A 22016-nucleotide genomic window follows, 5' to 3' on the forward strand; every position below is an offset into this window, starting at 1 on the left:
TTGGGTCGTTTTGGACGAGCATGCAAGTGCTCATACAGTACGCGAAGCGTGGGTATGAGTGCGAGCGCAGGGAATGTCGCCCATTATTGATGATCTCAATCATCTCTTTCCGATCACTTCTCCCACGTATAATTTCAGACAGGCTGCCACCAACTCTCTGCCTCCCCCGCATTATCGTTCTTCTTCGGCTGCGGAGGTACAACCTTTGTCCTCCTCGTCGTCCAGTGCTCCCACGGCTTCCCACCAAACTGCTGCAGTGGCCAGACCAGAAACCGCGCTTTGCCTAATATCAGACCTGTTGAGATCGGACCATATGCATTGCTGTCGTTTGATCTCCGCCAATTGTCTCCTTCCACCCATACATGTCCTTCCGGCACAGGAACTCTTCCTTTGTTTGTATAGAATATCCTGTCCCACTTTTTCGCGGCGTCGTTGACAGCTCCGTTTATGGTGTCTTCCGGTCTCCGTCTCGGATCCAGCAGGACTGTGTCTTCGCCCAATGCTATCACCCGCTTGACGCTCAGTTTCTCAGGCGCGTGCGGCGCGTGGAAGAGGACTAGATCTCCGCGCTTCAAGTCTTGGGTCGGCGCGTATTTATCCCATAGAACGAAATCTCGTGAGCGATCGACGCGGTATCGTGGTGAGAGGGTCGGCTGCATGGAAGCGCCGGTTACGGCGAGGACTTCGAAGAGGTTGTCGTTGATGAAGATGATGCTGCATACGGTTATCTGCGCTGGCAGAAGAATGTATCTGAATGTGCGTCTCCATGATGAGGCCATGTTGTGTGCTAAGATGTGGTGGATGAAACTTTTGAGGCGGCTTTCATCGGTTCTTGTTATCAAGATCTCTGGTCGACCATGTTTGGCTGCGACTCTCGATTCGGCGGTATATGATGTATAGGACGACAGGTACGAGCAGAAGCGGTGCAAGTTGAATGTTGTCCATGGTATTGGTGTGTTCGGAGTCAAGTGTCGCGCAGAAGCGCGTGGGAGGTAGGTGAGGTGTATGTCAGCAATCGGCCAATGGCCTCAAGCTGCACATCTTCAGCGAGTCTCCATTACAACATCCTCAGCATTCGCATCTCGTGAGCTACGCATGCGAAGATCCATCGGGGCCGTATTGTACTGTCTCACATGAAGACGGCTGGGAGACCAGATCCAAGACCGCGAGGCAATGATGACGACGACATTGCAGACGAATAGCACAGCAACAAGTTGCATGTGCATGCATGCCTCACACTGACTTGCTACAGCATGACAATATTTTGAGATATAAGTGATGCCTTCCGAAGGCTTAAAGATCAGAGATATTTCACCCGCGATCACGACGTTCACAACACCCTTCAATCGCTTCGCACCTCTAGGCCGCTCCCTTCCGACCTTCGTAGCAGTCGGCAACCGCGCCAGTGCGATCCGACTCCAAGATGGACGCGTCCTCCTGCTAAATCCTATCAAGCTCGAGCCTAGTATACAACACAAGCTAGAAGAGTTAGGCGGCGTACATTTGCTAGCATGCGACCTTGGTCACCACATGTACGTTGCAGATTACCTCAAGATATGGCCAAACGCGAAGACCATAGGCGTCCCAGGCCTCGCTGGCAAGAGGAAGGACGTAGACTGGGATTTCATATACTCGGAGAGAAATCAGAAAGTTGAAGACGTGTTGGGCTTCGCAGAAGATATGGAGACCGTTCTCTTCGAAGGTTTCACCACGTACTGCATCGCTTGGTTCCACAAGCCGACCAAGACATTGTTCCAATCAGATCTTCTCATGAACTTGCCATGCTACGAGCAATATGACACGAGTTCTGCTTCGAAAGGACCTGGATCGTGGGCTTTTGCTCAAGTGGCGCATGCGAGATCGAACTGGTTCAGGAGATTGATTTGGTACATTGCGACTGTAGACTATTTGCTTATGAGGAGGGATGCGAAACTGGTCGCTGAGTGGAATTTTGAGCGCATTGTTCCCTGTCACGGTGATGTTCTGGATGAGCGAGGGACTGATGCATGGAAGGAGGCCTACAAGTGGTTCCTTCAGGGTGACTCACGGCCTGGTGTATATCGGTCGCTTGTGGATCGCTTGCAGTTCATGAAGCTGATACGATGGATCTTCCTCATGTGAGGAGCGGCATTTTCGCGATGCACTTTCCTGTGACCTGATGGCGACTAGGAGTGGAAGGCGCCAGGCGAGTCCAATCCACCACTTCGAGAGTCGTCGAATAGTATCAGTCGAATACAGTCAATATTTGACGACCCTTGATCGATATCCAAACTACGCACGCTCCACAAGCTCGACTCAATCACAAACAATGTCTAATTCAATCGTCGTGCCTATCCCATCTTCAGAGTCACCGCGCAAGAAGACTCGCAAAGATTACTACTCGCGAGATGTGGACTTCAACGAGCTCGCCAAGCACGACGACGACTTCGCAGCAATATCAAAAGCCGCCAAACGAGATGGCTGGATAGACTTTCACGACCCAAAGGTCGTTCAGTGAGAACATCGTATTTCCTTCACGCGATCTGCAACTAACAACACATCTAGACAGCTCACGAAGAGTCTACTCAAGTACGATTTTGGCCTCTCCTTGACCCTCCCGGATGACCGACTTTGCCCGCCGATTCCAGTTCGATGGAACTACGTCCGCTGGCTGCAAGACCTACTCGACACAACTTCAGCCTCCTTCTCCGACATTCACGATCCTGAACGCGAAGTTCTAGGTCTGGATATTGGAGTCGGTGCATCATGCATCTACGGACTCTTGGCATGCGCGAGTCGATCAAACTGGCGAATGGCAGGCACAGATATCGATGCTCACTCTTTGGATCATGCGAAACGAAATTTCGAAGCAAACGATTTGCAAGATCGAATTCGTCTCAAGAAGATGAAGGCGGAGGAGGATCTCATTCCGATCGATTCCATGGGCGTGGAAGAAATGGACTTCGTCATGACCAACCCGCCATTTTATTCCTCAGAAAAGGATTTCTTGGCTTCGTATAATGATTCTGGTCGCAAGGCTACAGATGATAAGCCGCCTTCGGCAGTCTGCGTAGGAGCGCAGAATGAGATGATCTGTGAAGCTGGAGATGTTGGGTTCGTTACTCGCATTCTGGAGCAGTCACTGGTACTACGGGAACGCGTGCAGTGGTACACCGCCATGCTCTCGCATATGCACTCTGTACAACAGATCGTGGCGAAGCTGAAGGAGAAGGGTATCACGAACTTTGCGACCACCTCGTTACATCCTGGCAACAAAACGAAAAGATATGCTCTGGCTTGGAGCTTCAGAGATCGTCGACCTAGGAACGATGTTGCCAGACACGGAGAGTTGATCATGGATGTATTGCCAGCAAGTACGGCGAAGACAATTCACCTCCCTCTTCACAGCACGCGGTCTTTGGGCAAGAAGCTGGACGAGGCCTTGAGCGCATTGGACGGTATTCAATGGGAGTGGCGACCATTGCTGGACGCTGGCATCGTGCAGTGCAAGGCGAATGTGTGGAGTCGAGCAGCAAGGAGGCAGAAGATGTTCGCTGATCGAGCAAAACCGGCAGCCGAGAGTGCCAAAGATAAAGAGAGCAGTAGTGATGAAGAGGACGAGGTAGCCTTGGCGGTTAAGATCACCTGCAAGAACGAGGAAGCAGAGGTACGATGGCTGAGAGGGAACGACCATGTCCTCTATGAGAGCTTTTGTGGTATGCTGTCGCGTGCTCTGAAGAAGTAGGAATGGGAACTGTCCCTAAATCTGCTGCATAAATCAGTCACTCGATTCGAGCTTCGCTGCAAGACTCGTATAGGTAGCTGCTGATAGTATCGCTCAACGGGTAGGCCTCAAGGTCGATCGAGCAAGGGGCACCAAATGAGCCTGGTTCCATATTTCCAAGTTTTATTTCATCTGTTCATGCCTGCTCTGCCTTGGTCTTCTACATCCTTCAGAGGAATTTATGCTCACCACTTCGCCTCCTTCGAAGCGAGGAATGTGTTGAGTATTGCCACGACCTTCTCCAACCCCTTGAGCCATTCATTGAGCTCCTTGTTCACTCGCTCTTGATCATCGCCCAATTTTGCGTAGAAGTCCTTCCGGTACGGTGTCGCAGACATGGCAGCGGAGAAGATTGGCTTCACGAGGAAGGAGTGATGTTGCTTCAACGTCTTGCCGTAGCCGTCGCGGAATGAGGCAGCGAGCTCTTCGTTCGGATTATCAAAGTTGCGGCGGAGCGATTGGGCGGTGAAGTCCAGGCCTCTGAGATTGTGTCAGCTCACCATGATTTGTGGAATCGATACTTTGTGCAGTAGAGGCTTGGAGTACTGCCAGCATCATGGAATTGGCACGCACCTGTTGAGCCACACCAATCCTTCCGTAGCAGTGTGCTTCTTCGTCTTGAGCTCATTGCGGACCAAGTCCTGCAGTGTCTCGCCCTCCACTGGTGCTGCCAACTGCCTGTCGCGGACCTTCTTGATGTTGCCGCCAATATCACTCTTGACTGGACCGAATGCTACACCGCCGAGCACGTCAAAGAGCCCCGTCAGAGCCTCAGCGGCCTCGAGAAATTCTGTAGTGTTGATAGCATCGCCCTTGGAGGCATCGATGTTGACTTCGGTGAACGACTTCTTGCCGTCGAAGTAGGTACCGCCGGGTGGATAAGCTGCCATGTTGTTACGAGGTGATGGAGCGGCTTCAGAAGAGGCTGTGGTCGTCGAAGGGCTCGCGAGGAATTATCAGGATGATTTTAGAAATTCAATGCGGTGAGAGATGAGGCAAGGACTCGTGTAGCTTAGCTCCTCAGAACCGAACTAAAGCACATCGCACACACGTGTCGTCTCGAGTGCCCCTGCAGGATGGCACCATTGGAGCTGCCCGTCGTCTCTTCCTCCACCCGCGCCATATTTCAGGGTCTGCCTCCTTCACCGATCATGCTGCCTGTGACACTCTGGAAACAAATGTGCACGAGCACAAAATGCAAGCAGTGCCGTCGAGCGCGACCGAGGACGACATGTGCACCGCATGCCGATCTCGCACCTGGTGGGGCTGCTCTCGCGGTCCCGCCGGTTAAGCGATCAGCCTGATCTTCACGCGCCCTACATCGATGCCATTGCCTAGGTAAGCATTTCTTTTGTATACAAAGTGTCAGAGTGCCATAGGAAACGACATTATAGCAGCAAGGTCTGAGTTCATCCATTCCGTTCTTCATCTTTCATCCGACATCACGTTTACAATGTCCAAGACGTACAATATTGCCTGCATTCCTGGAGATGGCATTGGAGTCGACATCACAGAAGCAGCAGTAGAAGTACTTAACAAGCTCGCATCGACAGTGGGGACCTTCTCGTTCAACTTCACAACCTTCGACTGGTCCTCAAAAGCCTACCTGGAACGAGGCTGGTATATGCCAGAAGATGGTATGCAACAATTGGCCAAGCACGATGCCATCTACTTCGGAGCAGTCGGGTGGCCATCTGTCCCTGATCACATCTCACTTTGGAACCTGATCCTACCTATTCGCAAATGGAACAACCAATACGTGAATGTGAGACCTACCAGGATTCTTCCCGGAACAACAGCCCCTCTGGCACAATTGCAGAAGAACCCGGCCGATCTAGACTGGATCATCATTCGCGAGAACTCAGAAGGAGAATATGCCGGCCAAGGAGGCACGACCCACGAGAACTCTGCACATACCATTGCTACGGAGGTGGCTATCTTCACGAGAGTGGGCATCGAGAGAATCATGCGATTCGCTTTCGAGACTGCCAAGTCAAGGCCTAGAAAGAAGCTCACTATGGTGACGAAAAGCAATGCCCAGAGACACGGCATGGTGCTGTGGGATAAGGTCTTCTACGAGGTTGCCAAAGAGTATGAAGGTGTCGTGGAGCATGACAAGATGCTCGTTGATGCGATGACTGTGAGGATGGTAAATAAGCCGGAGAGCATGGATGTCATCGTAGCAACTAACTGTAAGTGGAACCTCCAAGGTCGAATGAAGAACAGGCTGACCCAGCTCCAGTGCACGCCGACATCCTCTCAGATCTTGCAGCCGCACTTGCAGGATCGATCGGAATCGCTCCATCTTCCAATCTCGACCCAACTAGACAGTTCCCGTCAATGTTCGAACCAATTCATGGCTCAGCACCTGATATTGCTGGTCAAGGTATTGCAAATCCTGTTGGTGCTTTCTGGTCTGCCGCAGAGATGGTACGATGGGTCGGACAGGGCTCGCTTGATGATGTTGCGGACAAGTTCATGACTGCGATAGAGAATGTGACTGGTAATCCTGAAACGCGAACAAGGGATATGGGTGGCAGTGCGAATACGAAGCAAGTCACCGAAGCAGTGATCAAGCAGATTGACGCCGTGTTTGCGAAGTAGTAGAATAGAAAATCTACTGTAATGCGATGATAGAAGCAGGAAAGCTGCAGTGTCTTTCGATGACTTCACTGTATAGTTCAGCTGTCTTTCATCACGGGTATTTCCAGAGGAGTCTATTCTGTGAGAAGAGGCACCCTGCGATTCTCCGCTGTTGACGCGCCGTTCATTCACTTCGAGATTTAAGTTTATTGATCGTCGTTGTCACATGCACGCGACTCCACCCGCATCTTCTGCCCGTCCTCACTCCGACAACTCATCTCGACAGGCAACGCGCACACCAAGCCATCATCAATTCGCGACAACAACCACACTCGTTGTTCCAGAGCTTCGAGGCACTCGCCGCACCAAACCGCCAACAACCCACTGCTGTCCCGACCAAGTCGTCGTTCCTATTCTGACATTATCCCGCACACACAACACTGCCACACCAAAGCAACATGTCGGACATCGACGACAGCGAGCGCGGCGCCGACCCCTTCAACCCGGCCATGAAGTTCGTCTCCGGCGGCAACGTGGAGACCTTCACCAAGACCCCCGCCAACGTCTCCAGAGACTACTTCGAAGGCCCAGCACCACCAGTCAAGCCAAGCAAAGGCGGCAAAGCCGCCGCCGCCGCGGCCAAGAAGCGCAAGTTAGGCGCCGCAGAAGAAGACCATCCTGCCACTCCAGCCAACAAGCGAGCCAAAGGCAAAGCAGCCGCAGCTGCTGATACTCCAGACTCCTCGGCCGTCAAACCAGCATCGGCCCGTCAGAAGCAGACTCGAACATACAAGGGGAAGAACGCAGTTTCTAGACCCATCCCTAGGACTTTCGAGGAGTGCGATGAGGTCGATAAGATGTTGATCGAGTGGCGCGACCAGAAGAAGGAATGGGGTCCTATCAAGGCCGAGTGGAAGCGTTTGACTGGTGAGGCAACCGCTGTGAGCACCTTGCCGAATCGCTATACTAGGTTGAAGTAAGTCATACTCCAGGGACTCCCCCTGGACGAACTCCGTTGTACCTCCCGATCACATCGCTAACGCCGCATCACAGGACCAACTTCGCTGTCCTCAACGAAGAAGACAAGGGCATTCTGATCCAAGCCAAGCGCGAGATCGAAGACTCCTTCCAGGCTCAGAAGTGGTCATTGGTTGCGAACGTATGTACTGCCATTTTTCTTTGGTGGCTGCTCTCCACATCCAGCACTAACTGTGGCTCTAGGTCCTCCACTCCAAGGGCGGAAGCGACTACACCTCGTGCCCCGTCATTCTCCAGCGCCAGTGGAAGAAGCTCATGCTGGCCGGAGGAGCCACGATGCCGCCAGGAGTGAGAGACAAGGACTTCGAAGAGACCCCTCCCGGAAGCGACGCCGACGACGACGACGACGAGAACGGCGGACATGATGGCGAGCTTGTCGGTGATGGGGATGGTGAGGATGACGACGGAGATGATGAAGACGAGTATTGAGTTGTCAAAGGGGTCGGAGAGGTGTAGCTGTTCTTGGAGAGTTCTTTGATTTGCCCCATTGTTGGGTGAAGGTGCTGCTATCCTAAGGCTATGGTGCTGTCGCATCATGAAGCACAGGGTTTGGCCACCTGCTGCGCTGTTACAGATTCTGGGCAGCCAAGCGAGCTGCGTAAAGGTCATCGGTCGGGACAGGGCTCTGAAGTCTGGAGTTTCTATAGCCACCTGTTGCCGATGCAGCATTGGTAGTCAATGCACAGGCCAATGCCTACTCGGCGACATGGTCAATCGCGCCATGCAGCCTGATGCTGAGATTGCAACTTACTGCTCGTTCTCCTATCGACGATCACGTCTCCGATCATCGTCGTAATATCTTCTGCTGCCGCCAGCGTCTCTGCCATCACGATCTCGCCTCGAATCATATCGGTCTCTGTCGTTGTGCCGCCTATCATCGTACGACCTGTCCCTATCACGACTCCTGGCTCTAGGTCGCTCCGCATCCCTCTGATTGTCCTTGTCTTCACTCTTCTCGGCCAGTATCTCCGGGGCCGGAGAGGGCGCGCGAACGACACTCTGAAGCATGTTGGCTGTGTTCTGCCTCGGTGGCCGCGCTTCTCTGGCCGGGGCAGCTGTTCGAGGACTGTCGCGCGCGCCTCTCCTGTCGAAACCATTTCGGTCGTCCATAACTCGCCGCGTGTCGAAGTCACGTGGTCGCATGCCATCCCTGTCCCTGTCACGATCACGTCGTGCAAAGAAGTCACCATCGCGATCTCGATCTCTATCCCGAGAGCGGTCGTACGGCAGCGGTACTTCTATCTCCTCTTCGTACTCTTCCCATTCTTCGGTGTAGTATCGATTCACCTCAGTACGCTCTTCGGTCGCGCGTTGCGGATTTAGCATGAATCGCAATGTGCCGTCCGTTTGCGGTGTGTGCTGAGCTGTGGCGGTATATGCGTTGACTGGTTGAGGTGCCTGGACGCCTGGCTGAGGTGGCGACACTGGCGTGGGGTGACCGTTGGCTACACGCAGAGTATTGCTCGTGCCATTCGTATTATCCGGGGAGGGTGGAGGCTGTATCACGGTGTATCGCGGCAAGCTCGAATCGGAGCACTCCTTGTTCAGCGCGAGACGTATGCGCAGCAGATCATCGAGAGAGTACTTTGTGCCAAGTACGGTCGACGTTGTGTTGTGAGTGTACAGATCCAGACCGTCGAGCAAGGTCTCCATGACTTCTTCGCGGGTTGTGTGCCATTTTCGCAGGTCGAGATTTTGCAAGGAGTCGCGCACAAGGCATGTATGGTCTTCCGACTTGGCAGCAGTGAAATGCGCAGCCAGCTCGAGACTTGCCAGTGCCAAAGTAGAACTCGTCTGCTTCAATGGTGCAAAAGTGCGATGCAGATCTGTCAGAACTGTCCACGCCAGTTGCGAAACCTCCCTCAAGTCTGGACTTTGCGGCAGACTCTTCCCAATCTTGACAAGCGTGTGGTGTGGTGCCCTGCTCCTAAAGTCGAAACCTCCGCTCTCCAATATCAGACGTTCCATGCCGATGACCATTCTGCTCTGCGCCTCGAACATCGGGTCGTCTGCGCCGACCTGCTCGTGGGCGTTGGGCTGCTTCATGTTGTACGCAGCCGCCAGGATATCTCTGCTCTTCTTGAGGGTGTCTTCATTCTTGCAGCTTGTGAGCAGACTCGCAGCCGCTGCATCGACCCACTGATAATCCTCCTTCGGATGAGCCAGACGAAACTTGTGGTAGTATACCACAGCCGTGGTGAAGGTCTTGACCGGGAGCTGAAGCGCACGGCGGACATTATCCAGCCATGCGACACCCTGCAGTCGAACAGTATCCTCGCGCGCCTCTGCCAGACTCCTCTCCTGTGCATCCAGACCCTCGGAAGCCAGTCGCTTGTCGATGGCTGCTTGGGTTATGTACGAAGCCGACACGCGAATCGTGGAAGGATGAGGGCCGACGATTTTGGCTTCACCGTTTGACATGCGCTTGGTCGCTCCCATGATGGCCGTATTCGCAGTGCCCCTTGGCACGGATGCCGTCGTCGATGGCCAGGCTGCCGCAGATGGAGACGGCCTGCTCAGTAACGCTGCGCGAGCCGGATGAATGAAGTTCGACGCGAACCCCGGAGCCAAGGCCGCGGCGTCTGCCTCCACTTTCACTTTCACGCTTCGCTCCATCTCCTCACGACGCGCTACATCGACCTTGCCAGGCTTTCGAGGAGCAAAGGAGAGTGGCAACTCATCCCAGTTGCCGTCCATGAAATCGTCCAAATGCTGTTGACGTTCACCACGCTCACGCGTGCTCTGTAGAAGCGCGTTCTGCTCCTTGCGCTCCCGGTAGCGCTGCCAATACGTTGGACGACTAGCCTCCTGCAATACAGGCGAGCATGGACGTTCTGGACGGCCTGTCACTTGTGGGGCAAGCATTTCTCGTGGGCGCAGTTCCTGCAGCTCGGTCGAAGCCTCGCGTTCCAATGGATCCAATCTCGTCTTCAGTGCATCTGGCTTCGGATCTTCTCTCTTGCTACGATCCTGCTCTGCTCTCATGAGCTGGTATAAGAAAGATTGCTCCGCCGCCGACAGTGCTGTGCCAGAGCAGTTCACCGGCAGGTGTCCTTCGGCCCCACAGCGAACGCACAGCGGCTTACCCCATGCGAAGCGGTAGGTCATGGCTCCATTGATGAACTCGTTCGAGGATTGCGCTGGGTCGAAGTGCTGGTCTACTTCCTTAACTGGTGCCCTTGGGCGATAGCTGTCGAGCCCGCGCGGCACAGTTTCAAACGGTGACGATGAAGAGGAGGGGTACTCTGTCGTGTGCACGGCGCTGCGCATGCCTTCCCCTGGTGCCCGGAAGCGATAGTCCTACAAATATCGTGAGCTCGCGGAGCTTCCCTGGAGTCATGGCATCGACCTACCTCACGCGCCGCAGACAGCTCCCTTGGGTCGGGTGGCAGGAAAGCCTCGCGAGATTCCGTGTCACTGCCATCGATTGGCACTGCACCTTCATTAACTCTCCCCGGCCATCGATCTCTTCCCGAATGCTCGGTCTCCCTCCATAAGCTTTTGCTCTCGTCGTGTGCGTCCCACAGCCATCTTAGCTCTTCCTCCGAGGGGTGTCGCAGAGGACAGTTGCTGTTCTTGCACTTTGTCCGAGGAAGCGCGTGCCGCTTGCAAATGCCGTATCGTTCCCACGGCACGAAGACCATGGTGCTATTTGCAGATTGTTGCGCGTAGATGCCAGGCAGAAGTGGTTGCTGCTGTTCGTCTGTCACGCTGTTGTTGCGAGTCGAGTGCTGATGTGACCAAACTTGAGTTCTGAATGACGGCCTGGCTTCGACCTGCTCCATTCACCTAAACCGAGACTTAACTTCATCTAACCAACCACATGCGAGCAGACGAAAGCGCACTCGGCGCAGCGGTGTCCTTCCGACGTTGTTTTGACATCAAACGAACGCGATGCGCTAACTGTTTGTTGCGCACATTCCCTTTTCGAATCTCGGCTTAGTGCAGGAGCTTCAAACCCACGCCGATGCAGCAGCCAGCATCGGATCGAAGTTTCTTCTGCCTATGCGTCTAGCGACATGAGACAAAGATGGGCCCGCCCATACCGCAACACATCCAGATGCATCAGGAGGACGAGTCCCCAATCACAATTGCAAGCTATCGAATTTCCTCGCGCAGGTGCTCTACTCGCGTTTCTTTCACCCTCGGAACGCTCTAAGTCAACAAACAGCCATTCCGCAAGCAACGACGTCCCCGAGCCTGCCAAATCCAAGGGTGGAAGGTGCACGACTGCAGTGACACCTTGACGCACAGAATGCATGCAGCCGATGCACGAGATCCCTCGCACACAGCAAACGGAAACCTGGGAACTTTAGTATCGTGTGTCTCACCATGCTGGCCTGAACATGAGGCTTTGCAATGAGACATTGAGGAAAACGATGCGTCAGGTATGAACCAGAAGCATCGCTTTCTTTGATGCACGAGGTGAAAATCGAGATTTCCTATGTTCTCCGAAAAGCTCACGAGAGCATTCTAGCCGGGAGACTTCTTTTCACTTCCGCGCTTTGCTACAAATGGTGACTTCAGCTCAGCCTCAGCCAACTGATTGATTCTTCTGCCAGCCCCGATCTCGCATCACTTACACTCACTATCAAACACGAGACATGTCCTACTCACAGCAGTTCCAAAGTAGGCTATTGCAACAACTCAACGATACGAACTCGAGAAATCTTGAGCTTCAGTCCTTGCTCGCGCAGAAAGATGATCAGCTTGCGACACTCACTGCTCGCGCTGGACCCGGTGCTGGATCAAACGCTGGCGGCAACCAAAACACTATAAATCAGCTTCGTCGTACCAATGCCGACACACTGGCGCAGCTGCGTCGTGCAGAAGAAACTGCCACAGCTGCCGAGGCACAAGTCAAGAGCAACCTGTCCAGATTCCAAAAGATCGAGGCAGACTTGCGACAACAGATTGGTCAGCTCCAACGAGACCTTCGCCAACGTGATCAGCAGCTCAAAGATCGTGGCAGCGCTCACTCCGACCCTCGAAAGGGAGCGCACTGGACAGCATCTACAGGCGTGGCGCCTCGAGCTGAACTTGATTCTGCCAAAGCCGAAGTGAAGAGGCTAAGAAATGCACTCGGTTCCTTACAACGGCAGTTTGAAAGGGAGAAGAGGGAAGCAAGCCAGCATCGAGATCTTCCAGCTGCCAATCCGGAGAAATTGCGACAGATTGAAGACCAAGATGATGAGGAAACAGTGCTGAAGTGAGTTACTCCAGGTTGTGTCTTGCATGTGGTCTAATGCTGACTCCCACATAGCTTGAAGCAAGAGCCTGGTACCGAGCTGCCTGCTCCACCGATTGGCAACTTCACATACAAAGACACGAACAAGACAGAATCCTCGAAGGCCTCCAATCCTTCTGTAGCGCCGCCGCAAGTCCTGCCAATACAGACCCGCAAGCGGATGCGAAGCGGGCATGCCAGCGATGAACCAGGTCCATCTGCATTGAAGAAAGCTCGAGTCGAGCGAAAAGACTCGGACTCTGGTGAAAGCGAAGAAGAGATCGACGGTGACGCAGACTTTTGTCTTGACGGCGCAGCACCTCCTGCAAAGCAAGCAATAACGAATCGAATCGACATCAAAGATCTTCAAGAACGTTTCGAATTCCAGGCCGTGACACAGCATTATCCGACCGGAGACATCGATGCCTTTCATTCCAAGGAAGACCTCAGCGACGAGTGCGAGGAACTGTGGGCTCGCATCAAGAAGCAAGTCGATGAATGGGAAGAAGCGAAGGGCGAGGACTGGAGTTTCGAGTTTCAGAAGCCAGGCTACAAGTTGGTCAACCCGCCATGCATTACGACAAAGTTGAAGGGTAAGGGAGGAAAGTCGCAGTGGCGACCTGGATGTGAGGGCAAATTCACTTGTCGGAAGTGTGTCGAGGAGGAGAGACCGTGCTTTACTTGGAATGGGGAGGAGTTCTGGTTGCTGCCACTGCATGAGCAGGATAGGAAGTGGCCTGTTGAGGAAGGGAGCGAGATTCGATACTGGTTGAATGTTGAGTGACGGAGCTGGATCTGACAAGTTATTGAGTATCTTGAAGCGGTGAAGTTTGTATTGGGGATAAATAACCCTGAATTACTTGGAACTTCAGCAGGACAGTAAGTTAGAGTATCATTTGGTGCTGGATGAACGTCGCAACTCGCATCTCCTATCAAATTTCGGCTCCCAGCTCAAGCCCGATTTCTCATGTGAGGTTGGAGCTGAGCCAAGTCTCCGTGAGGGAGTCCTTGCGCTCTGGGGAATCAGACTAGTTAGGGCGTCGGCACTCCACACAGCGAAAACGCCGGCGACCAGTGGCGTGGTGACGTTGGAGCGCTGAGAAATCTGGGGAGTCGATCATTTTTTTTCAGTGAACAGTACAGCACATAGTACAGTAAGTGGCAAGCAGAAGGCACATTGACGTTGAGCAGCCGTGGCCAGGCAGTCTCAAAATTCCGAGGCAGAATGTCCCTCTGGTCGCTGGTGACGGGGCATAGAAGTGGAAATGTGAGTAAGCCACAGTGCCGCAGTACAAAGACGACAGTGGCACAGGGAGAATGGCGGAAGCAGCGGTGAAGATACGGGATCGGATGTGGGCAGGAGTGTTGAGAGTAGCTGCACCCCAGAAGTCAGATTCGGATGCGCTGAGAGGCGATGCGCTCCAGACACGGCGTCGTGCAGTAGGCGTCCAACTTTGGGCACGCGGTAAAGGGCGGTCTACCATTCGATGCTGCCTTTTTCGCTGGTACCCGCGCCCCGAAGAATACCGCGGTAGGATGGGGAGTAGCAAGCCTTTCAGAGCGCCGCTCCATTTCTGTTGTTACAATGAGAGTACATGTCCCAGGGTTGCTATGGTAGCAGGTGGATTTCTCGGATTTGCAGGTCCTGGAGCTCGTATGTAATGAGAATGATTTGTAGAGGAGCACAGTAGTTCGCAGCTGTCCTTGATTGTGCAGAGCCGAGAATAGCTCTGTACAGCAGCGTCCAGGAGAGCAAAAAGGGCGGTTGTGTTCGTTGCTGGAGGCCACGCTCAACCAACGACAGTGACGCAGGGCTCGGCACGTCGGCCAATTGGAGGGGCGGCAAAAGTTGGTTGCCACCAAAAAATTTGAGAGATCTGAAAGCTGACGGGGAGCGACTCGAAACGCTCAGCTGAGGGCTTGAAAAGACACGACACGCCCCGGAGTCTGACACAGCCTCGATATTTGTTCTCTCCTCCGCCATCGCCGCTCTTTTCACCCACCACCGCCGACTTCTCCGCCGCAAAGCGAGCAGCGGACAGACCCTGAAGCGTTTCAACAGAATCCGCGCACTAAGGAGAGCGATAAGCGGACGGGCCACTTGGCGCGAAGCGCCCCTCGCATACAAAAAGTTCAAATTTCTTGCGCACTTTTCCACACCCACCCACCACTCTCTTTCCCTTTACCACCACAATCATGTCTCAGGCGGCAAAGGAGAACGCCGGCAGCGTGCAGGTGCTTGAGCAGCTGCTCAACAAGCTCTCTGTCTCCAAGACCGCAGACGAGGCCAAGGGCGCCTCGCAGGAGATTGCCACGTTCATTAATGGCGACATCCAGGAGGCCGACGCGCCCACCAAGGCCGTCGACAGCCTCAAGAAGATGCTGAACAACAAGAAGGATGCCAACGCCCGACAAAACGCCTGCGAGGCCATCGCCACTATTGCGAAGCACGGCGAGGTTTCGGCCGTTGTCGAGCCATACCTCGTCCAGCTCCACCCCGCCGTCCTCGCCGCCGTGGGCGACAAGATGGCCGCCGTCAAGGTCGCCGCGCAAGACGCCGCCCTCGCCATCACCAAGGCCGTCAACGCCAACGCCGTCAAGCTCCTCATTCCCAACTTCATCAACTCGATCCGAACTGCCCAAAAGTGGCCCGAAAAGATGACCGACCTCGAGTGCATCGAGGCCCTCACCGAGAGCGCCCCTGCACAGGCCGCATACCGCGTCCCAGAGCTCATTCCAATTGTCTCTGAGGCCATGTGGGACACCAAGCCAGAAGTCAAGAAGAAGGCATACGGTACAATGGAGAAGGTCTGCGCGCTCATTGTCAACAAGGATATCGAGCGCTTCATTCCTGAGCTCATCAAGTGTATCTCCAAGCCAGAGAACGTCCCAGAGACGATTCACTTGCTCGGTGCCACCACTTTCGTCACCGATGTCCACGAGCCAACCCTCGCCATCATGGTGCCTCTGCTCGAGCGTGGTCTCAAGGAGCGTGAGACTGCCATCAAGCGTAAATCCGCTGTCATCATTGACAACATGTGCAAGCTCGTCGAGGACCCCAACATTGTGGCCTCTTTCTTGCCAAAGCTGATGCCACAATTGAACCACAACCACGACAACATGGCCGATCCTGAGGCCCGTGAGAAGACGAAGCAGGCTCTTGATACCCTCATTCGTGTCGGTAACGTCAAGGACGGCAAGATTCCAGAAGTCTCCCACGACTCTGACGTCGAGACTGTCCTCGCCAAGCTCAAGGACGTTCTCAGCTACAAGCACAAGGATGTTGCTGAGAAGTTCGCCCCAGTCGTCGAGTTCATCGCCGCCATTGGTGGTCAACTCATCGACGAGAAGGAGACTGAATCCGTTGCCTGGTCAACACAGCTGCTACCATACACCAGCGCCATTGTTGGCGACGACGCTGCAGACATCGTCGAGCAGCTCCGCAAGCGCTCGCTTCCAGGCGCTCTTGCCGAGGACGAGGTTGAGCCAGATGAGGAGGAGGGCGTTGATCTCTGTAACTGCACATTCAACTTGGCCTACGGTGCCAAGATTCTTCTCAACCAGACATCTCTTCGCCTCAAGAAGGGCCAGCGATACGGTCTTCTCGGACCCAACGGTTCTGGAAAGACCACCCTCATGCGTGCCATCAACAACGAGCAGGTCGAGGGTTTCCCTAAGCAGAGCGAGGTCAAGACTGTCTACGTCGAGCACGATTTGGACTCTGACGACACTGAGATGACTGTCATCGAGTGGACCATGAAGAAGCTGAAGGAGGCCAGCATTGATATCCCAGAGGACGAGGTCCGCAAGACTTTGGACGAGTTCGGCTTCGTGCCTGAGCAGGTCAACGGTGTCATCACTGCGCTCTCCGGTGGTTGGAAGATGAAGCTTGCGCTCGCGCGTGCTGTCTTCTCCAAGCCTGACATTCTCCTGCTCGATGAGCCCACCAACCACTTGGACGTGAAGAACGTCAAGTGGCTCGAAGACTACCTGACAACCTCTCCTTGCACATCGATCATCATCTCCCACGACAGCAAGTTCCTTGACAACGTCATCCAGCACGTCATCCACTACGAGCGCTTCAAGCTGAAGCGTTACCGTGGCAAGCTCAGCGAGTTCGTCAAGCGTGTCCCATCGGCCAAGTCTTACTACGAGCTCGGTGCATCCGAGATGGAGTTCAAGTTCCCAGAGCCAGGTTTCCTCGAGGGTGTCAAGACCAAGGCCAAGGCCATCGTTCGTGTCAGCAACATGTCCTTCCAATACCCAGGCACACCAAAGCCACAGATCCAGGACATCACCTTCCAGTGTTCGCTCGGCTCTCGTATTGCCGTCATCGGTCCAAACGGTGCTGGCAAGTCTACTCTTGTCAACGTCCTGACTGGTGAACTCATCCCCACCAGCGGTGATGTCTACCAGCACGAGAACATCCGTATCGCCTACATCAAGCAGCACGCTTTCGCCCACATCGATCACCACCTCGACAAGACTCCATCTGAGTACATTCAATGGCGTTTCCAGACTGGTGAGGATCGTGAGACTATGGACCGTGCCAACAAGATCGTCACCGAGGACGACGAGAAGGCCATGGACAAGATCTACAGAATCGAAGGCTCGCAGCGTCGTGTCATTGGTGTCCACTCGCGAAGAAAGTTCAAGAACTCCTACGAGTACGAGTGTTCTTTCGCTCTTGGTGACAACGTCGGCATGAAGAACGAGAAGTGGACTCCTATGATGACTGCTGACAACGCCTGGATCCCACGTAACGAGCTCATCCAATCTCACCAGAAGATGGTTGCTGAGGTCGATCAGAAGGAGGCTCTTGCCAGCGGTCAGTTCCGTCCTCTGGTCCGCAAGGAGATTGAGGCTCACTGCACCAACTTCGGTCTCGATGCTGAGCTCGTGTCCCACTCGCGTATGCGTGGTCTCTCTGGTGGTCAACGTGTCAAGGTCGTGCTCGCCGCCTGCTCATGGCAGCGTCCTCACTTGATTGTTCTTGACGAGCCAACCAACTACCTCGACCGTGACTCTCTCGGTGCCCTGTCCAAGGCCATCAAGTCCTTCGAGGGTGGTGTGATCATCATTACCCACTCTGCCGAGTTCACCAAGGATCTCACTGAGGAAGTCTGGGCTGTCATGGACGGTCGCATGACTCCATCCGGTCACAACTGGGTGCAAGGTCAAGGTGCCGGTCCTCGGTTGGCCCAGGGTGGCGATGACGAGGAGGAGAAGTTCGACGCCATGGGTAACAAGATCGAGAACACCAAGAAGGCCAAGAAGCTCACTGCCTCGGAGCTTCGCAAGAAGAAGAAGGACCGTATGGCTCGCCGCAAGCGTGGTGAGGAGGTCTTCTCTGACGAGGATGACTTCTAAGCTACATGTTGTGCCTGCTCATGTGGTGTCTTTTTGCAAGCGACGAATAGCATGGAGAAAGGCGTTCAGGGGTGTATTTGGATTGGCGTGAGCCTGGTTGACGATGACGGAAAAAGCAAGATTCCCTATGACATGAGAGGTTCTAGACGATTAGAGTGCTACTAGATAGAAAGAGTTCTCTCGAAGCATTATTGGTTCAACTTCAACGATGTTTCATTGCTCAATGTATTTCCGTCCAAGTCCGTCCTCTAGGATCATGTGGTCTCGAATGAATGAGACAACGACCCAGCTGGTGTCATTAGCAGGGGTGCTGTCTGGATGTCTGGAACCGAAGGTAAATGCCTCGCGAAAGCTGACGATGAGCACGAGGCAGCTCATGAGCTTCCCCTATCCAGACTTGGAAAGCCTACGGAGGTACTCCGAAGTGAACACAAGCACTGCCCTGTGCTTACCATAACTCTACGGCAGAGACGACTACCACTACTAGTTAGTGCCTGGATGGCAGTCGTGATATCACTCGTGAGGCATTTGATCACTAGGGCAGCATGTCCTTGCAGATATCCTCGAACACAACATTGACCACGAGTACAAGCGAGCTTTCTTTGGCGTTTAAAAGAGGACCATGATAATTTTCATAATTCATTCATTACACATTCTTCTACGGATACAATCTTGTCTCGACACGTCTTGTCCGCATGTTCCGCTAGTTAGCTTTTTTCTGGCGTCGGAACCTTTCTGTCTCATTCCCATGGCTGCATTTATTCAAAGTTCAACTTTCCACACAATCTCCCTCCCCTCTCATTCTTTCCCCTCATCGCCAACTTGCTGCGCAAATATCCTGTCCCCAACCTAAAGCGTCCAACGGAACGAGTCACTCGAGCGCTCGATGCGGCCGTGCAGCTTGTAATCATACTCTCGTCGTCTTCTACGTCCTATACAGATAGTCAGCCCACAAAACTCAACCCCCTTACAAAACCTCACTCCTCGGATCAAATCTTCTTACCTTCCTCATCTTTCCCCAGACAACCTAGAACCTCAATCGGAGTCCAAGTACACTTGCAGATCGGGCAGCTGATACGTCCTGGCGACTTGACTTCGATTTGTTCTTCCAATTTGCGGGCGAGACATTCTTTGCAGATGACGAGGTCCTTGAAGGGGTTTTCTCTGCTGAGATGCTCGCGGCATTTGCGTGGGATGCGAGCGCAGGGGAAGCGACGGAAGGGTTGCCAGGTTTTGCAGATGTCGCATTTGAGTGGTTGTGGTTCTTCTTTCTTCTTGAGTCCGAAGAACATGTTGGCGTGTTGCTGTGGTGGTGATTCGTGCGGTTGTCGAGCTTTTTATGTTGTCTTGGAGGTCTTGTAGAAGTCGTGATCTGTAGCTCGAGGGCGTGGATGTCAGTAGTATATATAGTCGGAAAGCGATCTTGAGGACCGTGACCGGATTCACTGGGTGAATGCGTCTGGAATTATGGTAAAGCCCCACTTTTGGCATGTGGCCTCGAGAGAAAACCCATATTGTGGTTCTTGGTAACAGCCCCCAAAGCTAGATTTTTTTCCACATCGGTCGCCAGTCGAGCCCAGCACGATATCTCAAAAAGGAACACCATCGTGTAGCCTTGAAATGTCAACATAAATCCCAACTCACCGCCGTTCATCTTGCGACCGGAGCATCGATCTACCACCATGTGCAAAACCCAGACCTGGCAGTACCTCTGCGGCTGCTTTTCCGACCACCGCCTGAGCACCTGCCGCGGATCCTACACACTGAACGGACACGCCTCGTGCCTGGGACGTTCATACCTCCCCTCAATCCTAGCCCCAATACTCTGCGCCAGTTGCCTGAAAATCGGAGTCCTGAGAACCTTGGACAGAAGCCGCAGCAAAGAGGTCAACGAGGCTCGCGATAAAGGCGAAAGGATCAATCCGATCTATCGACATTACGCCAAGCTCAGAGCGCAAGTCTATGAAGCGATGCCGCTCCATTCTCTCACTGTTCGCCGACCGAGACCAGAATCGACTTGGACGCCGCATCGACCGAGTCCGTTGCAGAAAGAGTTGAAGAGAAGGGATTTGTATGATCAATACATGGAAGGATGGGGATTTGATGATACGATTCGCGGGTCGGGGTGTGAGTCCGGTTCTGACACGGATCTCGAATGGTTGGAGTTCATGGATAGCTCGATGGCGCCAGCTGAAGAGAACCGAGGCTCGTCTTCTGAAGAGGACCAGATGGATATTTCGGAGACGACGGAGTCCATGGAGGGCATCGAAGAATATCCGCAGTGCATTGATCCCGCTCTGCTTGCTCTGGACCGAGCGCCAGAGCGTTGAAGAGTTATCTTGTGGCGCTCTTGCACGAGTGGGATGTGGACTTCAGCACGACCGTCGAGGTCATGGCGTCGTATGGATGAACTGTGTTCGGCCTTGTGTACTCGACAGCTGGTGGTTGTTCAAGTTAGAAAGGGAGTCGGCTGTGGTGGGAAGGAAGGTGGCCATTGGAAAGTCTGCCGAGGCTAGGCCAAGCCAGGAGTGATTCTGTCTGTAAGCAGAAAGAGCAGGATGAGGCAAGTGCACTCGCTGGGCAAAGTGACGATGCGACACAGTGAGTGAGCAAAGCAGGCTAGACATTATGTGTGGGTAGGCTCCTCTGCAGAGGGTATTCAGTCAGGTGACAAAACGGTGGTATAGTAAAGATTTATTTTCTATTTAATAGAAGGTAGCGAACGAGCGGGCTCTATATACTACTGCCTCGGAACGGAACGTCTATATTCCGGTAGTTAGAGCTTAAGCCGGTTTATACGAGATAGCTACTATACTATACTAAACCGATACTAGTAATCTCTCTTTTCTTATATAAACTACTTAAGAATATAGTAAAATAATACTTCTAATAACTAGTAGTATATCTCTAGCTTATAATTAGCTAGTAGTCGTTTCTCCGGATCTATACTACTTTATCGAGTAAATTTACCTCTTTATCTATTCTTAGATATTATATATTATAGTTCCTTAATTAATAAGTATTATTAAGGCCTTATTCGGTATTATTTTAGTTATAGTATTAGTAGAGTTTATAGTTCTATTAATCTAGCGTATAACGAGTCGTTCGGAGTAACCTTATATATTTAGAAGTTTATATATAAGTCTAGAAAGAGATTCTAGAGACGAGGTATCTATATAGGCCGGACGCTAGCGCTAAGATAGGATAGCCTATTACGATTATATAATTTAAGTAAATCTAGTTTCTACTTATAATACTACTCTCTCTTTTAAAAGGTTATATTCTATTATAATATCTTATAATACGTATTATATTTATAAATACTACGTCGTCTTCTAGACCTAATCTTATATCTATCTATCTATTAAGCTCTACGCTACTATCGTTAGAGTCTTCGTTAGAGTACTATAGCAATATATAATAAGTATCGCTTAAGTATATAGTTATAGCCTCGTTTACTAGTAGAGCTATAGACCTATTACTAATATTCTATACTAGCTACTATCGAGTAGATATAGTTATAGAGTCTTAACTACTATCGCTCTATCGCTTATTACTACTAATTATCTTACTAAAGTTACTTTTCTTAAAGTAAGACCTCTAAGTAATACTTCTATCTAATAAGCTTAATACTAATATATCTTAAGATAATACTTCTAAAGGCCTAATACTAATATATAGCTACTACTAAATAGATATATTAGATAATAAAGTTCTCGAAGCTTAGAGCTATAGTTACTCTCTAGTATATACTATATAGTAAGTAAACTCGTTTAGAATCTAGCTATTAGAGGTAATTATAATATTAGGTTTAGACTTTATAGAGTAGTTATAGTAGAAATCTATAATAGAGGTAGTAGCGTACTCTATAACTTCTTCGGCTAGCTTCTATATTATATTATTTCTATACTCTTACTACTTAATCTTATACTAAAGCTTTTATTTCTTACTTTCTCTAGAAATATATCTCTATAGCGTACGCTATTTAGAATCTATAATCTTCTCGACGATATATTTCTTATTAGTAACTCTATC

General features: G+C 52.2%; 11 protein-coding genes across 11 annotated transcripts; 7 read left to right on the plus strand and 4 right to left on the minus strand.

Annotated features, from left to right (window-relative positions):
- Positions 1-134: 134 nt before the first annotated feature.
- RHO25_004954 (uncharacterized protein) lies at positions 135-779 on the minus strand (the record flags this gene model as incomplete). Its single annotated transcript, XM_065602609.1, has 1 exon — positions 135-779. The coding sequence occupies one exon, from the start codon at positions 777-779 to the stop codon at positions 135-137; it is 645 nt and encodes a 214-aa protein (XP_065458681.1).
- A 499-nt stretch (positions 780-1278) lies between these two features.
- RHO25_004955 (uncharacterized protein) lies at positions 1279-2121 on the plus strand (the record flags this gene model as incomplete). Its single annotated transcript, XM_023595866.2, has 1 exon — positions 1279-2121. One exon carries the CDS (start codon positions 1279-1281, stop codon positions 2119-2121), a length of 843 nt encoding a protein of 280 aa, XP_023456901.1.
- A 187-nt stretch (positions 2122-2308) lies between these two features.
- Positions 2309-3724, plus strand: RHO25_004956 (uncharacterized protein; the record flags this gene model as incomplete). Its single annotated transcript, XM_023595867.1, has 2 exons — positions 2309-2493; positions 2545-3724. 2 exons carry the CDS (start codon positions 2309-2311, stop codon positions 3722-3724), a joined length of 1365 nt encoding a protein of 454 aa, XP_023457038.1.
- Positions 3725-3948: 224 nt separating this feature from the next.
- On the minus strand, positions 3949-4653 carry RHO25_004957 (uncharacterized protein; the record flags this gene model as incomplete). Its single annotated transcript, XM_023595868.2, has 2 exons — positions 3949-4243; positions 4337-4653. The coding sequence occupies 2 exons, from the start codon at positions 4651-4653 to the stop codon at positions 3949-3951; spliced, it is 612 nt and encodes a 203-aa protein (XP_023457037.1).
- A 563-nt stretch (positions 4654-5216) lies between these two features.
- Positions 5217-6367, plus strand: RHO25_004958 (uncharacterized protein; the record flags this gene model as incomplete). The annotated part of the gene is made up of 2 exons (XM_023595869.2): positions 5217-5955; positions 6006-6367. The coding sequence occupies 2 exons, from the start codon at positions 5217-5219 to the stop codon at positions 6365-6367; spliced, it is 1101 nt and encodes a 366-aa protein (XP_023457884.1).
- Positions 6368-6804: 437 nt separating this feature from the next.
- Positions 6805-7813, plus strand: RHO25_004959 (uncharacterized protein; the record flags this gene model as incomplete). The annotated part of the gene is made up of 3 exons (XM_023595870.1): positions 6805-7322; positions 7400-7505; positions 7568-7813. 3 exons carry the CDS (start codon positions 6805-6807, stop codon positions 7811-7813), a joined length of 870 nt encoding a protein of 289 aa, XP_023457885.1.
- A 333-nt stretch (positions 7814-8146) lies between these two features.
- RHO25_004960 (uncharacterized protein) lies at positions 8147-11169 on the minus strand (the record flags this gene model as incomplete). The annotated part of the gene is made up of 2 exons (XM_023595871.2): positions 8147-10684; positions 10738-11169. The coding sequence occupies 2 exons, from the start codon at positions 11167-11169 to the stop codon at positions 8147-8149; spliced, it is 2970 nt and encodes a 989-aa protein (XP_023457886.1).
- An 819-nt stretch (positions 11170-11988) lies between these two features.
- RHO25_004961 (uncharacterized protein) lies at positions 11989-13395 on the plus strand (the record flags this gene model as incomplete). The annotated part of the gene is made up of 2 exons (XM_023595872.1): positions 11989-12593; positions 12648-13395. 2 exons carry the CDS (start codon positions 11989-11991, stop codon positions 13393-13395), a joined length of 1353 nt encoding a protein of 450 aa, XP_023457887.1.
- A 1412-nt stretch (positions 13396-14807) lies between these two features.
- Positions 14808-17981, plus strand: TEF3 (translational elongation factor EF-1 alpha; the record flags this gene model as incomplete). Its single annotated transcript, XM_023595873.2, has 1 exon — positions 14808-17981. One exon carries the CDS (start codon positions 14808-14810, stop codon positions 17979-17981), a length of 3174 nt encoding a protein of 1057 aa, XP_023457880.1.
- An 849-nt stretch (positions 17982-18830) lies between these two features.
- On the minus strand, positions 18831-19273 carry RHO25_004963 (uncharacterized protein; the record flags this gene model as incomplete). The annotated part of the gene is made up of 2 exons (XM_023595874.1): positions 18831-18913; positions 18985-19273. The coding sequence occupies 2 exons, from the start codon at positions 19271-19273 to the stop codon at positions 18831-18833; spliced, it is 372 nt and encodes a 123-aa protein (XP_023457881.1).
- A 390-nt stretch (positions 19274-19663) lies between these two features.
- RHO25_004964 (uncharacterized protein) lies at positions 19664-20311 on the plus strand (the record flags this gene model as incomplete). The annotated part of the gene is made up of 1 exon (XM_065602610.1): positions 19664-20311. One exon carries the CDS (start codon positions 19664-19666, stop codon positions 20309-20311), a length of 648 nt encoding a protein of 215 aa, XP_065458682.1.
- Positions 20312-22016: the final 1705 nt, after the last annotated feature.

Source organism: Cercospora beticola, chromosome 3, assembly GCF_033473495.1.
Source record: "Cercospora beticola chromosome 3, complete sequence".
In the NCBI taxonomy this organism is placed as follows: Eukaryota; Fungi; Ascomycota; class Dothideomycetes; order Mycosphaerellales; family Mycosphaerellaceae; genus Cercospora; species Cercospora beticola.